An 18,737-nucleotide genomic window follows, 5' to 3' on the forward strand; every position below is an offset into this window, starting at 1 on the left:
GAATAAGAGGGTGCTGATCTCCTAATTGCCACGGCAAGGGGGCGCTAGCGGGATCACGGCCGCTCATAGGCCCCACTCCGTGACAGGTGCACTGATTTATTGGTTGGATATCAAATCAAAACCAATAAAAGGAGAAATGATGTTATCAGCTATCGGCCTTTTTATGGTCATTGTACCCAATAATTATAGCTGTGTGCCCGGAGCACCCTGGTGAGCGTAGTCTGAACCCCAGACCCCTTCCAAGCCCATGGCAGACTACAGGACATGTCTACAGGACACATGTGGGAATAAGGTGGTCACCGCCTTCCTCATCAAAGGCTGGAGCATGCAAGAGGGGGGTGTGTGCGTGTGCGCGTGCACACACACTATAAATGCAAAACAACCAAACAAGCAAAAGGTCAGTATGTTTATGTCAGTAGTTTAAAATGCCTTGCACTATTCCTAAATATCAGTTATTGGACAGATCAGCTTCAGCCAATAAGGTTGGTTAATCATCAGCTATTGGTATCAGGCAAGAAAATCTTTATCAGTGGACCCCGACTTGAGTTTTGTCCAGACCTATGCTAAGGAAAACAGTGCGAAAGACTCTGTTTGAAGATGGGAATCAAGAGAGTATCGCCAGGGTGGTGTTGAAGCTGCACTGGATTTGCACCCAGATTTCACCTGTCTGTTAATACAGGGAAACACCAAAGTCATTAAAATGCGGAGGATCAAAGTTATAATGCAGAAGTAGGAAGGTGGACCATTTTCCAGGTTTATTACTATTGCACTTTTAAAGGTATCAAATAAGATGAAGATGCTGCCCATTTGGTGTTTTCCAGGCAAGTCCTAATACTGAACGGTGTTCTCAACTGGCTTGTGCTCAGTAGAAAGCACAGCGGAAGAAAAAGCCCTTTGGTATTTTGAGCAATGTCAAAATACTGAACCGTAGGAAAAAGACATGTTCTTTGCTTTAAGCTTCTTGGAGAACATCATAAATCACTGGAAGAAAAGGTGATTTTAAAATTGCCAAGGCTATATCAAAAGAATGTTTGACATTGTTTAATTAGCAGTGATCACAATACATTGGTTTGCAATACTTCCTCCCCACTCCCCACAATAAAAACATTTCACATGTTGACAAAGAGAAGCTTTGCGTAGGGTTCTTCAGACAGCTAGATCAAAGAAAAAGCCCTGGCCCCGTCCCTGCCCGAACAGTAAATTGAAATAAAAGGCTGTAAAAACAGATTGTTGATTGCCGCAAGTTCATAACTGAACATGCAGAGTTATCACAAGAGTATTGTTAACACCGCTTGGTTGCAGAATTCCTTCGATAGATATAAAGTTTCCATGGAAACAAAATGACTTTACAATTCTTAAAGGATAATTTATTACAATTTTTTTCTTCATATGTTCTCTTAAGCGAAGAAGCTCAAACGAAGGTATGCAGAGCAGAGCTGAGCATGCCTACTGAACCGGGCCCTCAGGGGACTACGGCAGGTGAACACAGAGGCTGAGGATCCTGATTAAGCATGGGTAGCAAACATGATGCCAAATGCTCAGCCCCGGCAAGATGGCAGCAGCTCGGGGCATGCCCAAAAACAAAACTTTAAGGCCTAGGGAGTTTCACTGATAAAAACCCAGGCATCTAGTCTTAGATGCCTAAGGAGTTAGGAAGGCGTTTTCAGGGCCACTCTCTTGGCCTGAAGTGCCTCCCTTCCACCCAAATCCTTTGCTGACATGAACCTTATTATTGCTATAAAACCTTTGCACTGAAATTTGCATCAAACCCAACACAAGTTCCAGGCTCTGCAGTCATTTATAGATTCATAGACGTTAGGGCTGGAAGGGACCTCGGAAGATCATCGAGTCCAGCCCCCTGCCCCAGGGGCAGGAAGTCAGCTGGGGTCAAAGGATCCCAGCAAGATAGGCATCCAAACACTTCCTAAAGGAGTCCAGAGTAGATGCTTGCACCTCCTCAGGGAGGGGTCTGTTCCAGGCCTTGGGGGCTCAGACAGTAAAGAAGGTTTTCCTTATGTCCAGCCTAAAATTGTTTTGGAGGAGTTTGTGACCATTCAATCTTGTCATCCCTTGGGGCGCTCTGGTGAACAGATGTGCATCCCTGCTGTACTTTGTACACCTCGATGTACTTATGTCGGGAAAGTTCCTCTGACCATTAGATTCCCTAATCAAAGCCAATACTGGAGTCCTTATGGAAGCATCTCCCCACCCACTCTGGGCACCCCTGGGAGACCTAGGTAGGGAAAGACTACAAGGCAGTTTTACTTTGCACTTCCTTTGCTATAAATGGTTCTATGCATGTTATATTTTGTTATAAAAACAGGCAGAACCACCCGAAGTCCATTTCTCAAAAAGATCAGTCTGCAAAGACCCTTCAAAAACAGGAGATGCTGGACTGGAGCAGTAACTTGAATTTGAACTTTTAACTCTCCTAGCTCAGAGCTTGCCAACAGTTAGGCTGCTGGTGCTGAGTACTGCCGGTCATGCTGACCCAGTGGTTCCTTGAAATCTGCCACCTTTGTCTCATCTGGGAACTGTATTGTGGGGCAGGTCCCGTGTGCCGTGGGTTTGCAGAGCTGAGCACGCTGGACTCGCCAGCTCCTAAGCGAAGCAAGAGGTGATGGTAATAACAAATAAATACGACATTGCACAACTGTGCAAGAGCTTGTCTCTCATCACACCATGCACGCCGTCACAAAATCCAGCGGGGGAACATCTATCAGTACTTTACAAGACCTTCTATTCAAATTCACACTCAGTTTTTGTTCCTTTTTAACACCTCTGGAGAAGATAACGCACTTTAGCTAGTAAATATTTTTATAGTCACAAAGGAGAGGTAGAGACACTCCTCCTCCACCTTAGGAAAAGTAGCTGCCGTTTAATATGAGACTTGGGAACCAAAAAGAGCCACCTGTACATTTTTAAGAGCATGAAGGCCAAACAAAGCTAAAACACATTACAGCCTGCACAAGAAGCATCTTCAATCAGATGACTGGTAGGTCAGCAGTTGCATGGCAGTCGATTGAGCCGTGTTCAAAGCTAACAAATAAAATGGAATATAAAATAAATCTTTTGCCAGAAAAGTGAGTTTTAGGAGAAGCTCCCACTTGATACCCAACTTAGAAGAAAATATTCATAAAAAACATCGGTTATTTTCATGTTTATCCATTTCCTTTGAAAGTAAATGTTAAATGGAGTTTTTCAGTTACATTTGCAATATGAAAGATAAGTCTTTTAGCCATATTCAAATTATTTCCATTCAATAAGTAATTCTGTGTTTTCACATTTTGTAGATATAAAAAAACCCCAGAAAGTCTATCTTTAAATCTTCTATGCATATTGAGCCTGCAGCTACAATGTAACTCTTCTGTTAGGAGGGGTAAAATAGTCTCCAGATGAAAGTAGATTTTGAAAAATTTTTAGAGCCCAGGGGTTCATTTTTAATGAGCCGTTACTTTAAGTACTGCATAAAAAATACAAGAAATTGATAGTCCATTTAGCCTGCACTATACCTAATGCAAAAGTCATTAAGATGCATTATTCTTAATGTTCATCATATGATCAGTAAATGTACAAGTCTTTTTAAAATTGTGAAGCACACCCACAACTCTCACATGTGATTTTTTTTTCAAAATACCTAAATATATTAAAAGAATATATTATAAACACTATAGCTTACTTCAACGCGTTGATACAAGCAGACAAGTGCACAAAAACACAGCACAACAGATGAGCATGAAAACATCACCATTTGTTACAGTATACCTACATAAGACAGCATGGCTTTCATTTCTTCATCACTTCTAACAGTAATCCGATCACCATCCTCATCTTCATCTGGGGAGGGGGGGGGAAAAAGTATTAAAAATGAAGCAAGACATTTACTTTTTGAATTTTGATAAGCCAAATGTTGCTTGCTTATCTAACTCGAACAACTGAACATTTCCAAACAAACACAAATAAGCAGAAAGTTCGGCAATTATTTAAATAACCCTGACATGACTGTACGTATCATCATCACCGCCTGGAACTTGGAAATGTAAGGTGGGGAAAAAAAAGGCAGCAGGACCCAGGAGCTGAAGGACCTCCAATGTCAAGAGGAAGAGGACGGCAGAAGGATGTTCCTGCACCAGGTTTACCAACAGCCTCCTGGACACACACACAGAGGCGATCATCGCATCTGAAGACAGGGGACATGAGCAAAGCACATAAAACTTTGCTGTCATGCAGTTTACGATGCTATCAGACTCTCGCCATGAAATCAGAGACTTTGGCACAGCAGATTACTCCTTACATGAGCCCACCGAGTCATTCTGGTGACGCTCACTAAATGCAGAGCGAGGTGGAGCAGTTCCTTAATATGTCTAGACCCTTGAACATGGACTTTGGTTTCCACAGCTATTGATACTCCACCATATAAACCAACAGTGGACTCTGCTCTACCACGCAGCCTTCCTCTTATTGTAAAACCCCCGTGTGCTTCAGCTTTTTCCTTCCTCCCACACGCTCACGGGTCCTGTTACTCTCTTCCCTTCCTGCAGCTCCCTGACAGCAAGGCACAGGTTTCTACCATGCTTGAGAATACAGCAGCAATATGTCCCTATTTACATGCCCGTCACTTTAGGCTAGCACCAAATGTAGCACCCAGGCAGAGCCGTGCAGGCCGTACAGATTTAAGCACTGCGTGAATGTGGGTGAAGAGCGCGCATGGTGCATGAACAGCAGTGCAATGTGGTCACAGCTCTGGAACCAGCACTTGGGCACCAGCGTGGCGTACCTTGTGCCGTAAGGAAAGATGCTGCGGTTGCACTGGGGAGACAGAAAAACACAAGAAGGTGCAGAAGGGCTTCAGCACAGCAAAGCATTTTAAAAAAACTAATTAAAGTCTAATGTAGGAACGCGTCTTCCGATCTTGGCGAACGGCTGGGAATGCTCAGATGCTAACACACATGGAGCTACGCAGTAACCCAACACGCTGGAAGGCCCTCTCTCAATCCAAAGCAAAATGGTGGGTTTTGCTTTGTTTTTTTTTAAACTAATTTCCCTTTTTGCTGTTTTTTCCCCCCATTTCTGATTGCCACAATGTAAGCAATGCTGAAGTTGGTATTTTTAAGATACAGCATTCCTTTGGCGAGTATTTCCCCAGGTTTGCAAACTAGACTTTCCCACCAGGTCTGGTGGCCTTTTAAAACTGTTTTTAGCAAAAGAAGCTTAAGGATGGCAGTATCAAATGAACGCATAGTTTTAGGCTTGTGAGGCCCATTGCAGGCAGCCCATATATGCAGGCATTTCTGGGATACACATGCATGGGACTGGGAAAGCATTTTTTTTCCCTTCCTGCTACTGTATGCATCACAGGGTCGGTTTTATTGTTATAGTTTTTTTAAAAAACTCTTCCTCAAAAGTGGGTGTTGATGCAGCCCAAGCTGGGGATGGGGACTGGGCTGTGCTAATGCTCCCGCTAGGACTTAAAACCTGGAGTTCCTGGCAAGAGGGTCTTGCCCCTCTGCCTGGGATCAGACAGATTGGGGTCAGGAAGAAGTTTTACCCCATGGTCAGACTGGTGCAGACTGCAGGGGTTTTGCCTTCCTCTGCAGTGACAGAGACCTGGGATCTCTTGAGTGTATTTTTAACAACCTTTACAGCAGCAAGATGCTGACCACCATTTCCCGCCGGCTTTACCTGTGGTAGGTTAGGGTGTTTTGTCTTGTGTTGCATCAGGTTAGACAATGAATTGGTATAGGATGGTTTGGATAGAGATGATCCTGCCTCAGGCAAAGGATGGACTAAATGACCTCTTAAGGTCCTTTCCAGACCCGCTTTTTTATGATTCAAGAAACTGCAGCATGTGGCTCTCACTGGAAGTTGATGGGATCTGGGTGTCTCAACTCCTTTTTGCCCCTGTTAAAATAAAAGCCTTAGCACATAACTACATAAAATGTGCCACTCTTTCCTCAGATGAAAAATCACTTTGGCTCACGATTAGGCACATTCATTCCAGGCCAGATCCAAATCATCCAGGCAAAGGACTTTGTTCAGTTTGCTTTTGAAATGCAGAAGATCATTGCAAAGCTTTAAGGAGCAGGAGGGACAGCAACTCCAAAAGAAAAAAAAAAAGAATAAAGAGAAAAAGTGTACAACTGAAAACACCAACAGGGTTCAAATGTATATATTTAGTGGAGCAGAAGCACGAGCCACTGGAAAGATGGCTGTTGACAGGATGGCACCACCACCTTCTGCAACACAACGGATGCCTGGAAATTTAACTGGTAAGTTGCCAGGTTGCTAAAAATACTCACTAGGGTTACCAGCCTGCAGCCAGCAAGTCATGAATGATGAAAAGATTAGGAAGAGTTAGTGAGATGAGACTGAATGTTTCCTTGCCTGAAAACATTAGAGGCAAAGGGGAGGGGCTGAAATGCTATTTGGCTGAGAACAAAACTGTAGCCGTGCCAGCGAGAGAGAAGCCGCTGTTAGAATAGTGGCCACAAAGAAAACACTGGGAACAGAGGTAATAAGGAGACAAAAATAGACGAGGAAAAAAGTATTTAAAGAAAGAAAGGGGCAGGGGCCAGCACCGCAAACAAGCCTGACTTGAGAGGAAAAAATTGCAATGACAAATAGAGGAAAAATGACCTGATGGAGTCTGATAGCCCATTTGGAAAACACCCTAGTAGCCCCAAGATCAGGCGAGATTCGCTTCTAATGCTAGACCTCCTTGAGACTATGAAGGGAACAGCAACATTGCAGATGCTGAGGAAAGACAGATAACTACCTGGCATTCAAAGACAGCAAGTGTAAAACAAATCGGGAGTATTTTTTTTTTTAAATAATCAGAGACTACACTTCTCATTTGAAGTGCACAGATCCTTTGCCGTCCATCCCACCAAAACATAACTAGCTATAGCCCCCAAACTGGCTCTATCTGATATGCTGGTTCAGAAAGATTTCCAGGCTTCTCTACTTGCCTAGAGCACAGCAATATGATTTTCCAGCACATTAGAGAAGCAAAAGTAGAACCAAAAAGCCTATGTACTGGCTGGATTTTGCTAATGTCACTGAAAATGGAGGAAGAAATCCTAGCAAGACACCAAATAGAGTGCAGCAGATGGTAAACAAATATTATGAAGCAATCTTTGCAAAATCTGCAGTGTGTCACAAATATACAAAATGGCAGAGTTTGGATAAAAGGATCATAACAGGCCATATGCTGCTCAGGATTTTATTTGGAGCCACATGGAACACAATGGTGAAGCCCGCATCAGGGCCAATGGCAGGAGACACACTGCAGATAGCAATAACTAAACAGGCAGTGGAAGAGACCACGTGTGATGGCAATTATCCTCCTCCGAGAAAGTCATTGAGCAGGTGAGAACAAAGCTTCAAGCCAGTAAAATGGAGGCATTTGATATGGAGAGAGTAACCAGGAAATCCAGCATCAATATACATAGCATATTTTAGCTGCCAGTTAAATGGCAGGGGGAATTGTTTTGTGCAGATGTAAATGGCAGACTAGAGACACGAGCTGAAAGCACAGCAGCAGATGTTAGAGGACTCAATGAAATACGAATTTCCAGGAAAGTTCTACACATGGTCCCATTAATATGGGCTACTGATCTGATTGCAGTGACTATTAGTGGTGCATGAAGTTCAAACAAAGCTAATGTGAGATGAGGGAGATGTGTGTGTGTGTGTGTGTGTGTGTGTGTGTGAGTGAGTGAGAGAGAGTGTGTGCGTGGGGGGTGGGGGATAACAAATCATAAAAGAAATGGCAAGGCCTGGAGCCCTGTTTTTCTCAGGTCCTTGTAGAAAGTCCTAGCTTTGACTCAGGGCAGGATAAATGAAGCGAGGTTAACAAACCCCAATCATCGGTGCCGGGTATCTGATTAATGGAAACCATCAACATGTCGAAGCAGAACTCAAAAGCTACACACAGCACTCGAGGGCTCATGAAGCAGGGTTGCTGTCAGCTTCCCAGACCTTTGATCAAATGAAGGAGAGCAAAGAAGAACCTGGCTCTCGCAGGTTGCCTCCAGTATCGCTGCTCACAGGCCAGGTCCAGCCCACTACAGCTGTTTTTGTAGCCCCATCTCTGCTAGGGAAAAGCCTCATGCAGAAAACGGGGAATCTTCCCTCTAGCACAAACTGCACACTCAACACAATCAAATAAGTATTAGACCCGAGCGAAAGGACAGCTCCTTGCCCTTGGGGAAGCTACAGTCTTCGGTCTTATTCCTAGTGGCATACGAGGACCGGAGCCCTTCGCTGCCGATTGATTGTTCTTGGGAAAACATGGTGACAAGAGCCACAATGATGAACAGGATGCCAACAGACAAATCTGCAGCTATGGCTCCAATGAGAACTTTACTACAGACTTCAATCGCAGCAGTATTGCAGCTTATTTATCCACATTAGGTACAGACGAAATATGGACAAATACAACCTGGAGTTTGAAGGGGACCCAAGTCATTCATTCCCCAGATATCGGTGGCTCCCTGCAGCTGGTCAACGTGCCACCCAATAATTAAGAAAGACGTGTTTTCCCATGACTCTCGTCCCTTCTCCGCAAAGAACTGCAGTTGGCTCTCATCATCAGCAAGAAATAGGGAGAATATAGATAAAAGGTAAGCTACCTGACATCTGTAGGAAGGACAGAAAACTAGAAACATGGCATCTCTTGAGGATTTAATCTATGGCAAGAGAGGTTGGGGGGAAGTTTGCTGCATTTTTAGAGTTTCCCATGTTCATTAGAGCAGGGAAAGCACAGACTCCAGTGCTCATCCTTGCCATTCCTCTCTCAGACCTCCTATTTTGTTATTTAAATAATGCTCATGCTCTGAAATCAGGAGGCATCAGGACTTCAACCCCTGTAGCACGCTTCCCAGTCTAGCCTTGCGACTGCATTATCTTTGCAGATGCAAGGAAATGGCCAACCTGAAGCTAGAGGCAGTCACCCCGCTACTGCCGGACGTGCCCTGCACACACCCTTCTGACCCTGCTCTTCACGTGCAAGAGGAGAAAGTGTCTGCTCACAGATGAGACTAAATGTGACAAGCTATCAGCAAGCATTTGTTCTTCTACTGTCTCAGCAACCTGCGAAGGATGTTGAAATATGAAGAGAGCTGCTTTTCTAATGGAAAAGAAAGGCCTGTCAAATAAAGAGTCAACTGACTTGCAAAGGAAAGGCCCTAACATACCTGAGCTGGGATTTTAATACAGCAACTGCTAGGCCACCCAGACAGGTACTACACTATACTCAGTACCATATTTCTCTTAAAATCTCCAATTTGCAGCTCTTTTGTTTTTTCTTAAACCGAGGGTTAATATGCCAAGCAACCATCACAGACCTACAAGCACTTCTGACTTAATTCAAGCAATGCAACTGCTGGGAGGAGTAAGAGCATGAGAAGGTCACGCTGGTAATTAAAGCTTTACTGTAGAAATATGCTCACTCAAGATGTGATTAAATAATAAAATATGACTTAGCTGTGTTTCAACATTAAACTTGCATTAATGCATAAATATTTAACTGTAACATATAATGTATGTAAGCATTATTTATTTAAAAAATGACAACTCCATAATGCGTGCGGAGGAGCCTGGACCAGACACACTCCAGACAGGATTTACAAGCCATACTTACATTCAAATGCAGTTGTGGTTGCGTCAGGCAAAACTTGGCCGATGACATCCTAAACAACGATACAGGACAGAATTAGTCATATGCTATTGGGAAGCACTCAAGATGTTTCAGAGTGAAAATTCAAACGAGCTGCTCCTTGAAAATAAAATTTAAAAAATCTCCGACACCCTACACCTCAAACTCCTCACCACAAACATTTAGCGCAAAACCAAGCTGTGCAAAATGATGGTTTCCTTCTGTTCCCCCTCACCCCCCACGCCACACAGAGGGAACAAACACCTTTAATTGCTTGATCCTGACTTCAGAGCAGTGATTCTGCACTGCCTGGTCTTGCAGTCTATAGAGTTTATTTTATCCTTGGGGCATGCAGATGCCTGTGTACTGCTTCAAGGTTACCCGAAAGGAGGTTACTGAGTCATATTTATACATGAGAACGAGCCCTCCCTCTGTCCTTCCACCCCAGATCATGCTGGCCGATTGGAAGAGGGGGGCCTCTAATTTTTGGTTTCATCCTCCCCCACCAGCCTCAGATTGTGCCTCCGATTGCTGCTCAGGGAAGAGCAGACCACCACCAATCTGGGCAGGTTTGGGGACTGTCGCCTGGGATCTGCAGTTGACTTCCCCGTTGCTGCGCAGGGAAGCTTTGAGCAAGAGCAGATGCGCCGGCCGCTGTGTCGCAGGCTCACGCTGCAGCGCTGCCCTGACGTGCGTGGAAGAGCAGCTCCCCGACCAGTAGGACCAACACTTTTCATTGGAAGGGAAGTGCAAGTCCTGCCATTCAGAGCCGGTCCAAATAACCCAACACATTATTTGAACTAGGCAAACAGTGCAAGTCTTTTCTAGCCGCAAAGGACAGGCTGCTTTGTTTTAAAAAGCCCTTGTTCCCTTGCCCAGATTTCTTCCACTACAATATTCTTAGGACAGAAGCAAATTCTATACGGATGATGGAATCGAGAACCAGGGAATTTCTGCAGGTGTCGCACACTTCTTCTCCAAATAGTGCATTTTTGTGTCAAGTATTTTTATCGGCAGTTGGTATGCCATTGTATTCTGCTTTTCTTGCACGAGACCAAAAATGGGAAGCTTCAGTTACCTCTACAACACAAAGGAGCTGTTCAAAAAACCAGGGGAAGATCAATTCAGATTTAACTCTCACCAATACCCTATACGCTGCTGTCAGCCATTGCAAGCTTGCAGTAGGTCATGCTGGAGTACGGCATAAATGCACAGCATGATTTTCCCCCTCTTGCTGCTGCCTGGTGTCTCATCCCACAACAGCTTCCCCTGACAATGTCAGGAGCTGATTAGAAATTAAAGCAAATATATTTATCACGGTGTGTACATTTACACTTCTTCAGGGGCTGGGGGTTTTTTGGTTTGTTTTTCTTTGAGCTCTAAGTATTTGAACCAAAAAGTAATACGCGCTATGCAGAGAATGAATGTAATGAAAAGGCAGAAAATGCAACCATAAAGGTTTTCCCAAGAGTCAACTGGACCATATTGCAACTCTAAAACTTTCTATTCCTGCTTTCTCATCTTATGTATTTAAATAAACCAACATAAAAGATTACAGGTTAAGTTGCAAAAGACATGCATAAAAAAAACAAAGGATGCACATTGCAGGCAACTTAAAACAACTGAAAAAAGAAAATCACAAATATTTAGGCAATGCAAAACTCAATGTATTATTAACGAAAGTCTTTGGGCTTAATTATTTCTAGAGCCCTGTAGGTGCTTGGCACAATACTAAAAAAAGATATAGCTTCTGTCTCGAAGAGATGACAGTCTAACTATACAAACTCTATGCAAGGAAATAAGACCTTCTCCAAACATAACACTTCCCCTGATTTAACTAACACTGTTTTAATATCCAGTTAGTTAAACAGTGTGAGTCCCTGCATAACAACATTCAATTGAGTTTGCTTTAATTGGTAAATAAACCTACTGGTAAACTAACAGGAGCACCAGAAGTTTGCAGTCAACGGAGCTAAAAGTTCACGTGGATCTTGCTGCACACATCTGGGAGAGGCGGGAAGGCGCAGTCAGTGAGAGACGCCCACACCCCCAAGCTGGCAATAACTCTGACTCCACCTGGGAGGCCTGCCAAAGCTGGAGTGTACAATGCAGTAGGATTTGTAAAAAGAGAGGTGAGATCATCCAAATTCAGTAAGCTCAGGACAGTAAGAGTAAACCATACCACCACCCAGCTTCATAACAAATTAAACAGGAACCGATTTGGCTCTGTCCAGTACCCAATCTTGTTGCTGAATCGGACCAAGCAAAAACACCGACATTTTTGAAGATCTAATCGTGAAACTAATCTGATGTCCAGAATGTCTCTTCACCTGTTGCGCAGAAGCACTGATGTACTTGAACACCTGGGCAACCCTTCACTAACAGACTCGTAACGCCAGCCTAACTTCCAGCAGGCTCTCACCATCAGTGACGTTAGCACGGAGACCCGGCAGAGGTCACAAACCATAAACTCCTGCAACTCGAGCAGACAACGAGTGATCAATGACCAAGAATAACTAATGTGTTATCTAACAAAACAGAAGGCCATTAACAGTGGAGAGAGAGGAAAAATGCAGGTAATGGTAGATGAAAAAGGAAATCTATCAAAGCTCATCTGTGGTCAGATGGTAAAACCATTTGTATCTTGGTGACAAGGAAGCTGAAACTTTAAAACCATGCCTTTTAACCACAGTGCAAGTATTGCTGCCACTCCCAGGACTCACCCTCCTTGCTGAGAGGTGCAGCTCCGTGCAGCAATTCACATCAGCGCCAAAGAAGCATAAGGCCCTTTTCTACTCACCCTCCAGGCGCTCAAGCCCTGGGGCAAAGGGTACGATCCAGATTAACAAAGACAGACAAATCAGTCAGTCATGGCAACCCGATGAAAGATCCTTACAACAGATCTGGTCATTGATAACCTCAAAGCCTGGAGCTGGATATACAGAGGAAATGTCTAAAGCTGTGATCCCATGATCAGCACTGAGACCCCAACTCTGCTACAGCAGAGCCCTGCTCAGTTATCGGGGCAGTTCACGGCCCTCTTCATTCACAGCAGGTTGGTGAACGAAGGACAAGTGTCACTTCTCTGTCCTGGAGCACATCAGCGGTCTCATGCAGCTGACCGGAGAAGTGGAGCCCTTCAGTGTTGAAGCTGCAGCCATCTCTGGAGCAGCCTGGCACTGCATTCCCCCGGCTGCGTTGCAAACCCTCACCTTTGCAAGAATGCAACCCACAACCTTGTGGACACGCCCCACTTTAAACACGTTGCATGGTCCCACATCTAAGGGACAAGCACGGTTTAGGTAACCTCTTAACCCTGCGGATCTGCTACATGCCACTTGGTTAATTATCAGAGCTCTGCCCAGAGGAAACCCTCAGCTAGGATTTGAGCAATTGAATATTAAACCTAATGGGGACATATCTGTGCGTGCAGAGCAGTGTACTGCATGTTACAACTCCCAGACCATAACCCCACTACCCCCGGTGGGTCACTATATGCCCTTGGGCCAGACATTGGGCAGTTTCATGCCTCAGTTTCCCTCCCCGTGCAACAAGGTGTGGCTGTGCTCTTCCCTACCTGCTGCAATGCAGCAAGGCTCGATTCCCATATGTTTGCAAAATGCTTTAGGTCTCCAAGATGTTAAATTGTCAAAAAAAAATCACCCCCTTTTAAAAACATAAAAAGCTCCCACAGCACCCAGTGTTCACCAGCCTGGTGGCATTTCCATGTGTGTCATGTCTAGAGGTGCGTCTCGACAGCTCCCTGGTGTTGAGGGTGCACACTCGAGGTACACCCTCACCCCTATTAGCCCAGCTCAAGCACAGTCAGGGATGCCCACAAGGATAACTCGGCTTTCCTCAAGCGACCCCATCTTCCCTGAGGCTGCAGCAACTCGGGCAAAGCAAAGGGAACATCCCTTGGTGCTCTGCTGTTTTTAACGATATCCTCAAAGGTTCGGGCTTCTGGACAAGCTGAGACACAAAGGTGCTGCCTACACACATTTGCAGTATCTATGTCCCTATCTGAGTCACTGGAGCAGGCTGCACTCCATAAACCCAAGGGGAGGAAGGGGGGAGGAAAGGATATTTGGGGCCAAACAGTTGTGCTGATTTGATTCATGGCCATGCTCTGGGCAACCCAAATCTGCTCCAGGTGGTGACAGGTGCCGAGAGAGAGAGATGCATCATATTCCCACATCCTGGACCAGAAGGGACACAGGGAAGAAGGGGAAAGCAGGGTAGATAAAAATCAACAATTTAAATAAATATATATTAAAACATTGGATGTTTTTATTTATATTAGATTGTATTTAATCAAATTTTCTGTTAAGATGCTTTTATAAAAAAAAAAAACTATATAAAGATAGCTTTAAGATAAGCTGAACCTCAAAGATATCAACATGGGATAGGGATTACAACTTCTAGTTGTATACTATTTGAGACAATATATTCAAGTAACCTTTTTAGAAAAGTTTTATAAATAGGTCACAACAGGCCATGGACTAGATTAGAAGCCCAATCTCATGGGGTTCCCAGAGGCTTCTCTATAGATTAGTAAAGATGAAAGAAAACTGCTCTACCCGATGGGACTCAGTGCTCCCTCTAGAAAATCCCATTAAGCATCTCTGCGATGCCGAGTTTCAGTTCTCAAACTGTGGATTTGTGTCTCCAGAGATCATAGGCAGACAAGGCTCTTTGGGTAGACGTGATATCTTTTCTGAGACCAACTAAATAGTTGGAAAAATTGTTCTTTGCAAGCTTTCGGGCAAAAATGCCCTTCTTCAGGCATAGGGAGATTTTGTCGTCTCCAGAGGTCACATCCTTGTTAACAGCAGGATATGGAGATGAACGAGAACAGACCTGATTACCTACCCATCAGCTCTCTTGTCTCTCTGCACGTTTGTGTACACAGCCGAGCACTTCCCTCTCTCAAAAAGTGCAAATTTTCAAGAAGTTAAATGAATAAAGGTATCGAACAACAAGGATGCACTTTTTGTAGAAAACAATGATTAAATGGAGACTTCCTGACCAGCGATTTAAATCAACCCACCTGGGGGGAAATGACATCCTCCAACCACAGTGCATCTCCACTGCTTACCCTTCACCCTGTCCGTGATCTCAGTGAAGATCACTGCTACTTCACAAGGACACCATCCCAATCCAGGCTTCATCACCCATCCCCTTGCTGCGGTAATGTCCCCAGCTGGGTCTACTGTGCTTTTGCGGCTAGAAGAGGCTTCACTCGTTTGTTAATTGCTGTGATGGCGATAACCACATAAAAAGGAATATACTGACCAGGCTTGCTCATTAAACACACCCGGACAGACCAGGGTATCAAAATAGTTAAGAATTAATTAATGCTTCTTGCTCCTGCAGAATCACACTTCAGAAGTGGATACACCAAAGGATTGCAATGTGGAAATGGTGAGCACCAAACCTTGAAAGCGCATCCGCTGGTTCCCAGCTGAACAGGGCAAATCAGTCTCCCTTCCAGGGTTGTGAGTAGAAGCAATCCGGCGTCCAGAGCAATGGCTGAGTGCACAGCACCCTGTCACGGCTGCCAGACTACTTAATACAACAGAGGATGCCAAGATCCAAAAACCTGCAGTAGGTCTGATTAAGGTGATGATCAAAAGCAAGCACTTCTGCTGCCCAAGCTGGTTCACCCTCGCATTGCAGTGAACTGGAGTGCTTCCACTCAATCACGGCTCACATTTATCGAGCACTGAACTGCAGGAAGAGCTGGTGCTGCAATTGCCTCCAGGTAGAAGTGACTGGAGAGAGCTCTGCAGAGCATCTGAGACAAGAGCGCCGTGGGCAACGCATGGCAACTGTGGAGAGGCAGCACCCCTTTGCCCTAGCTATAGGGACAGCGCTCTGCATTTCAAACCACACAGCTTCAACTGGTGAACAGAAGTGAAACTCTGCCATCCCAGGTAGGTTTGGACACGCAAGCAGCGAGCTCTGGAGGGTTGGATGAAAAGCAAGTGGTCCTGATCAGGGAACTTCTCCACACGCCATCAGCCATGCCTGAGAGGGAAGCAGTAAGGGTAACCAGACCGCAGCCACCTCCTTATCACCCCGGCTAACCCGAGACCCTGGGCAGCGTGATGCGGTAGATGGGAAAAGCCAGATGACCACTGTCGGTGGCTCTCCATTAAAGCCTCTGCTAGGCTAGTTTCAACCCGGCTCCTGCTGGCCCAATGCCCCACAGACCCGCAAACGAACATCGCCATCTGCTCCCGGCTGTCACCGTGCTCTTTGCTCACGCAGCCATAGCTGGATGCAAGGTCATTCGCCGCCTTGTGTTCCTCTCACTCCCTGATCGCTGCAGCGGCCTGGGACCAATGTCCAGCTCCTAAATCTCATGCCTGAGTACCAGGAGGGGGCTGAAGATCCAGTGTACCCCCATCAGCAGATCCTCCTGCATCCTCTTCTTCCAGCTAGATGAACCCTGAACCCTGGGATGGCTGATGCCTGGGTGGGAGACTCAGATGCACTGGCTGAGATGTCCCTTAAATGAAAGAAACAGTGGATCAGTTGTTTTGTCAAGGCTGAAAAAACCCCCCCTATATATGAAGCGTCTCCCCTTGAGCTGCCCACATCACACCAGGCTTTAAATTGAAAGTTTTCTCTCAAGGTCTTCATTTCCTGAAAGCGCTATCCTGCTGAACCCCAAAGCCAAAAATGATGACGTTGCTGCACTGGATTGGAGAGCAGCTGAAACAGCGAGATCTTTACTTTTCTAAAGCAGCACATAGGGCAACTGTTTTGTTTCAGGAAGGCAGCCACGTGGCCCCTCATTTCGCTTTCATGGTGCTCCTCCACCGTCTCTCAGGCTGACACCGCGCTGCAGGAGACGGGCCAGCTTCAATCTTCTGATGGGAAGAGGACTCGGCTGTCCCAGGCCTCTGTGGGAGTCCGACAGCGTGTACGCTGGCTGCATTTCATCCCCTGCTGACAGATGAGCAAGTCAGCACCTGCCAGGGACCGGTCATGCATGCTGCAGGCAGAGGGAAGCATGGCCGGCCAGAAACATGGAGGGATACTTGGAAAGCCTGCATCACGTAAAGTTCTCCTAAACAAGCTTCAGATAAAAGGAGTAAAGAAAAAGTCAATATTAACTGCCTGCAGCGAGACGCTCCCGGTTGTCTCAGCATTGCCTTGAGAGAGGAAGTGGGAATTAACACCGGTCTTTCAGTTCGTAATTCCTGCCATTTGTTTGTGCATGTTTTGTTCATGGTTTCCCAAACGACAGTTGGGAGTAGCATGCATGCCACGGCCAGATACGGACGGAGAAGGCAGGATCCTGCATCTGCAAATGAAGCCAGATGTGGTCTCTGCCTGCCCTCCGGCACACAACAGCCCCTGGGCACTGGTTTGTCTGGCAGGCCCTAAACACAACAGGAATAGAGCCCTTACCTGGCTCCTCTGCTGTTTTCTCCTGAGACTCCTGGAGTGATTTCATCCCCGCGGTGCAGTGCCACCTCCACACTGCAGACCACAGCGCGTGTTGATGACTCCCGGCGCTCTTCAGGGTCCTCCATTGCTGGACACTGGACACCCCAGCAACCCTCGAGCTGTGCAGGATGACGCCCAGGCTCCTGAGACAGCGGGCTGTACTCCTCATAAAGGATCCCATGTTCCTGCTCCTCTCGGATCTGATCTTCTCACAGCGCTTCTGCCCACTGCAAGTAACCCCGTCCATTGGTGCCGGGATGGATACGCCGTCATATGCGGGCGGATCTCAGATCTGAAACCGCTAGGCCCCGCTGGCATCGCAACCTCGCCAACCAAGCCATTCCCCGTCACCCCAGGCCAGGACGCCGCGGTCGGGCACCGTCTGACCGATCGAACAGAGTGGAAGAGCTCAAACGGAGGCTGCAAGTGTGGAGAGCTGCAAACAAGGCACGGGCTGACCGCAAAGCAGCAGCATTTCTACTGCGTCAGCCACAAATACCCTGCGGTGGGCACTTGGACAGCGCCTGTTTTTGTGTTCCCCCCACCCTGATACTCTGTGCCGGACCTGCCGCACGGGCCGCCTCGCTCCCGGCGCTCAGGCTGGACACGTGTGTGTGCACGCTTAGGAGCTGGGCTAGGGGCAGCTGGGGAGTTGTACCTTGAGCTAAAGCAGCACACCTATGACACACGAGGACTCCTCAGGACCCAGCCTCAGTTCCTTTCACACCATCCGCGCACATTGATGAAGCGCCACAAAATTGCGAAGCCGGCTGGCAAAGCCAAAGCTGCGCACGCATCCTGATGGCGTCTGCCTGCCCACCAGCGACACGACACCTCCTGAACCACGCCGCCCCGCACTTCCAACACGGCAGGGACCGTGCACGCATCGGGGGGGCAGAGCCCTAGTGCTTCTGGGGGAAAAAAACGGGCACGCCTTTCGTCAGCATTGCTTGGCCACAACTTCAAGCCCCCCTGCACGCAAGCAAGTGGCTCCCAGCAGCCTTAACACCTGGCAGCATCACAATAATTCCCAGCACAAGAATGATTTGCAGCGCCACAATAATTCGGAGCGTAACACTAATTTGCAGCGTCACGCTAATTTACTACACGAGAATGATTTGCGGCGCCACGCTAACGTCACGTGCACCACCGCAGCGTAACGGTCATTTGCGGCGTCACAGTAACTTGCGGAACAGCAGCGCTCTGCCGCGTCACAATAACCTGAAGTGCCACACTGCAGCGTCACAGCAGTCTGCGGTGTCGCGATACTTTGTCGCGTCACCAGAGCCATTGGGGCGTCACGCCGCAGTGTGACGGTGCCCCGTGGCGTCACGCGAGCGTGCGGGGGGGCTCACCAGCACGTCCCTGAAGAGCAGCTGCGGCGCGGAGGGCACGGTCCAGTCCACGGCGCCGCCGTCGGGGATGCGGATGCGGATGACGAGCGCGGGGCTCTCCATCTCCAGGCCGCAGAGCAGGAAGAGCATCCCCGGCCCGCGGGGCTCACATGCTGCGGCGCGGCCCGGCCCGGCCCGGCTGCTCCGGAATCAAAACGGCGGCGCCGGAAAGCGGGAGGCGGCGCCCGCGGGGGAGGCCGCCTCCCTGCCCGCCTCCTCCGGGC

The 18,737-nt window shown here is 46.9% G+C and overlaps 1 protein-coding gene across 2 annotated transcripts in view; it reads right to left on the reverse strand.

The window, feature by feature from the left end:
* MAP2K5 (mitogen-activated protein kinase kinase 5) overlaps window positions 1-18,679 on the reverse strand; it is a 225,832-nt gene extending 207,153 nt beyond the window's left edge. The window contains exons 1-3 of one of the 2 annotated variants that reach the window (XM_019503946.1): window positions 18,475-18,679; window positions 9,644-9,692; window positions 3,770-3,837 (exon numbers count right to left, since the gene is read on the reverse strand). In XM_019503946.1, coding sequence (XP_019359491.1) covers window positions 3,770-3,837; window positions 9,644-9,692; window positions 18,475-18,603 — 246 coding nt within the window. In that variant the 5' untranslated portion in view covers window positions 18,604-18,679. The remainder of the gene's footprint in view (window positions 1-3,769; window positions 3,838-9,643; window positions 9,693-18,474) is intronic. The other variant, XM_019503945.1, reaches the window with a different exon arrangement.
* Between the last annotated feature and the right edge of the window lie 58 nt (window positions 18,680-18,737).

This window comes from Gavialis gangeticus, unplaced genomic scaffold (genome assembly GCF_001723915.1).
Source record: "Gavialis gangeticus isolate Ggan-Ray unplaced genomic scaffold, GavGan_comp1, whole genome shotgun sequence".
Taxonomy (NCBI): domain Eukaryota; kingdom Metazoa; phylum Chordata; order Crocodylia; family Gavialidae; genus Gavialis; species Gavialis gangeticus.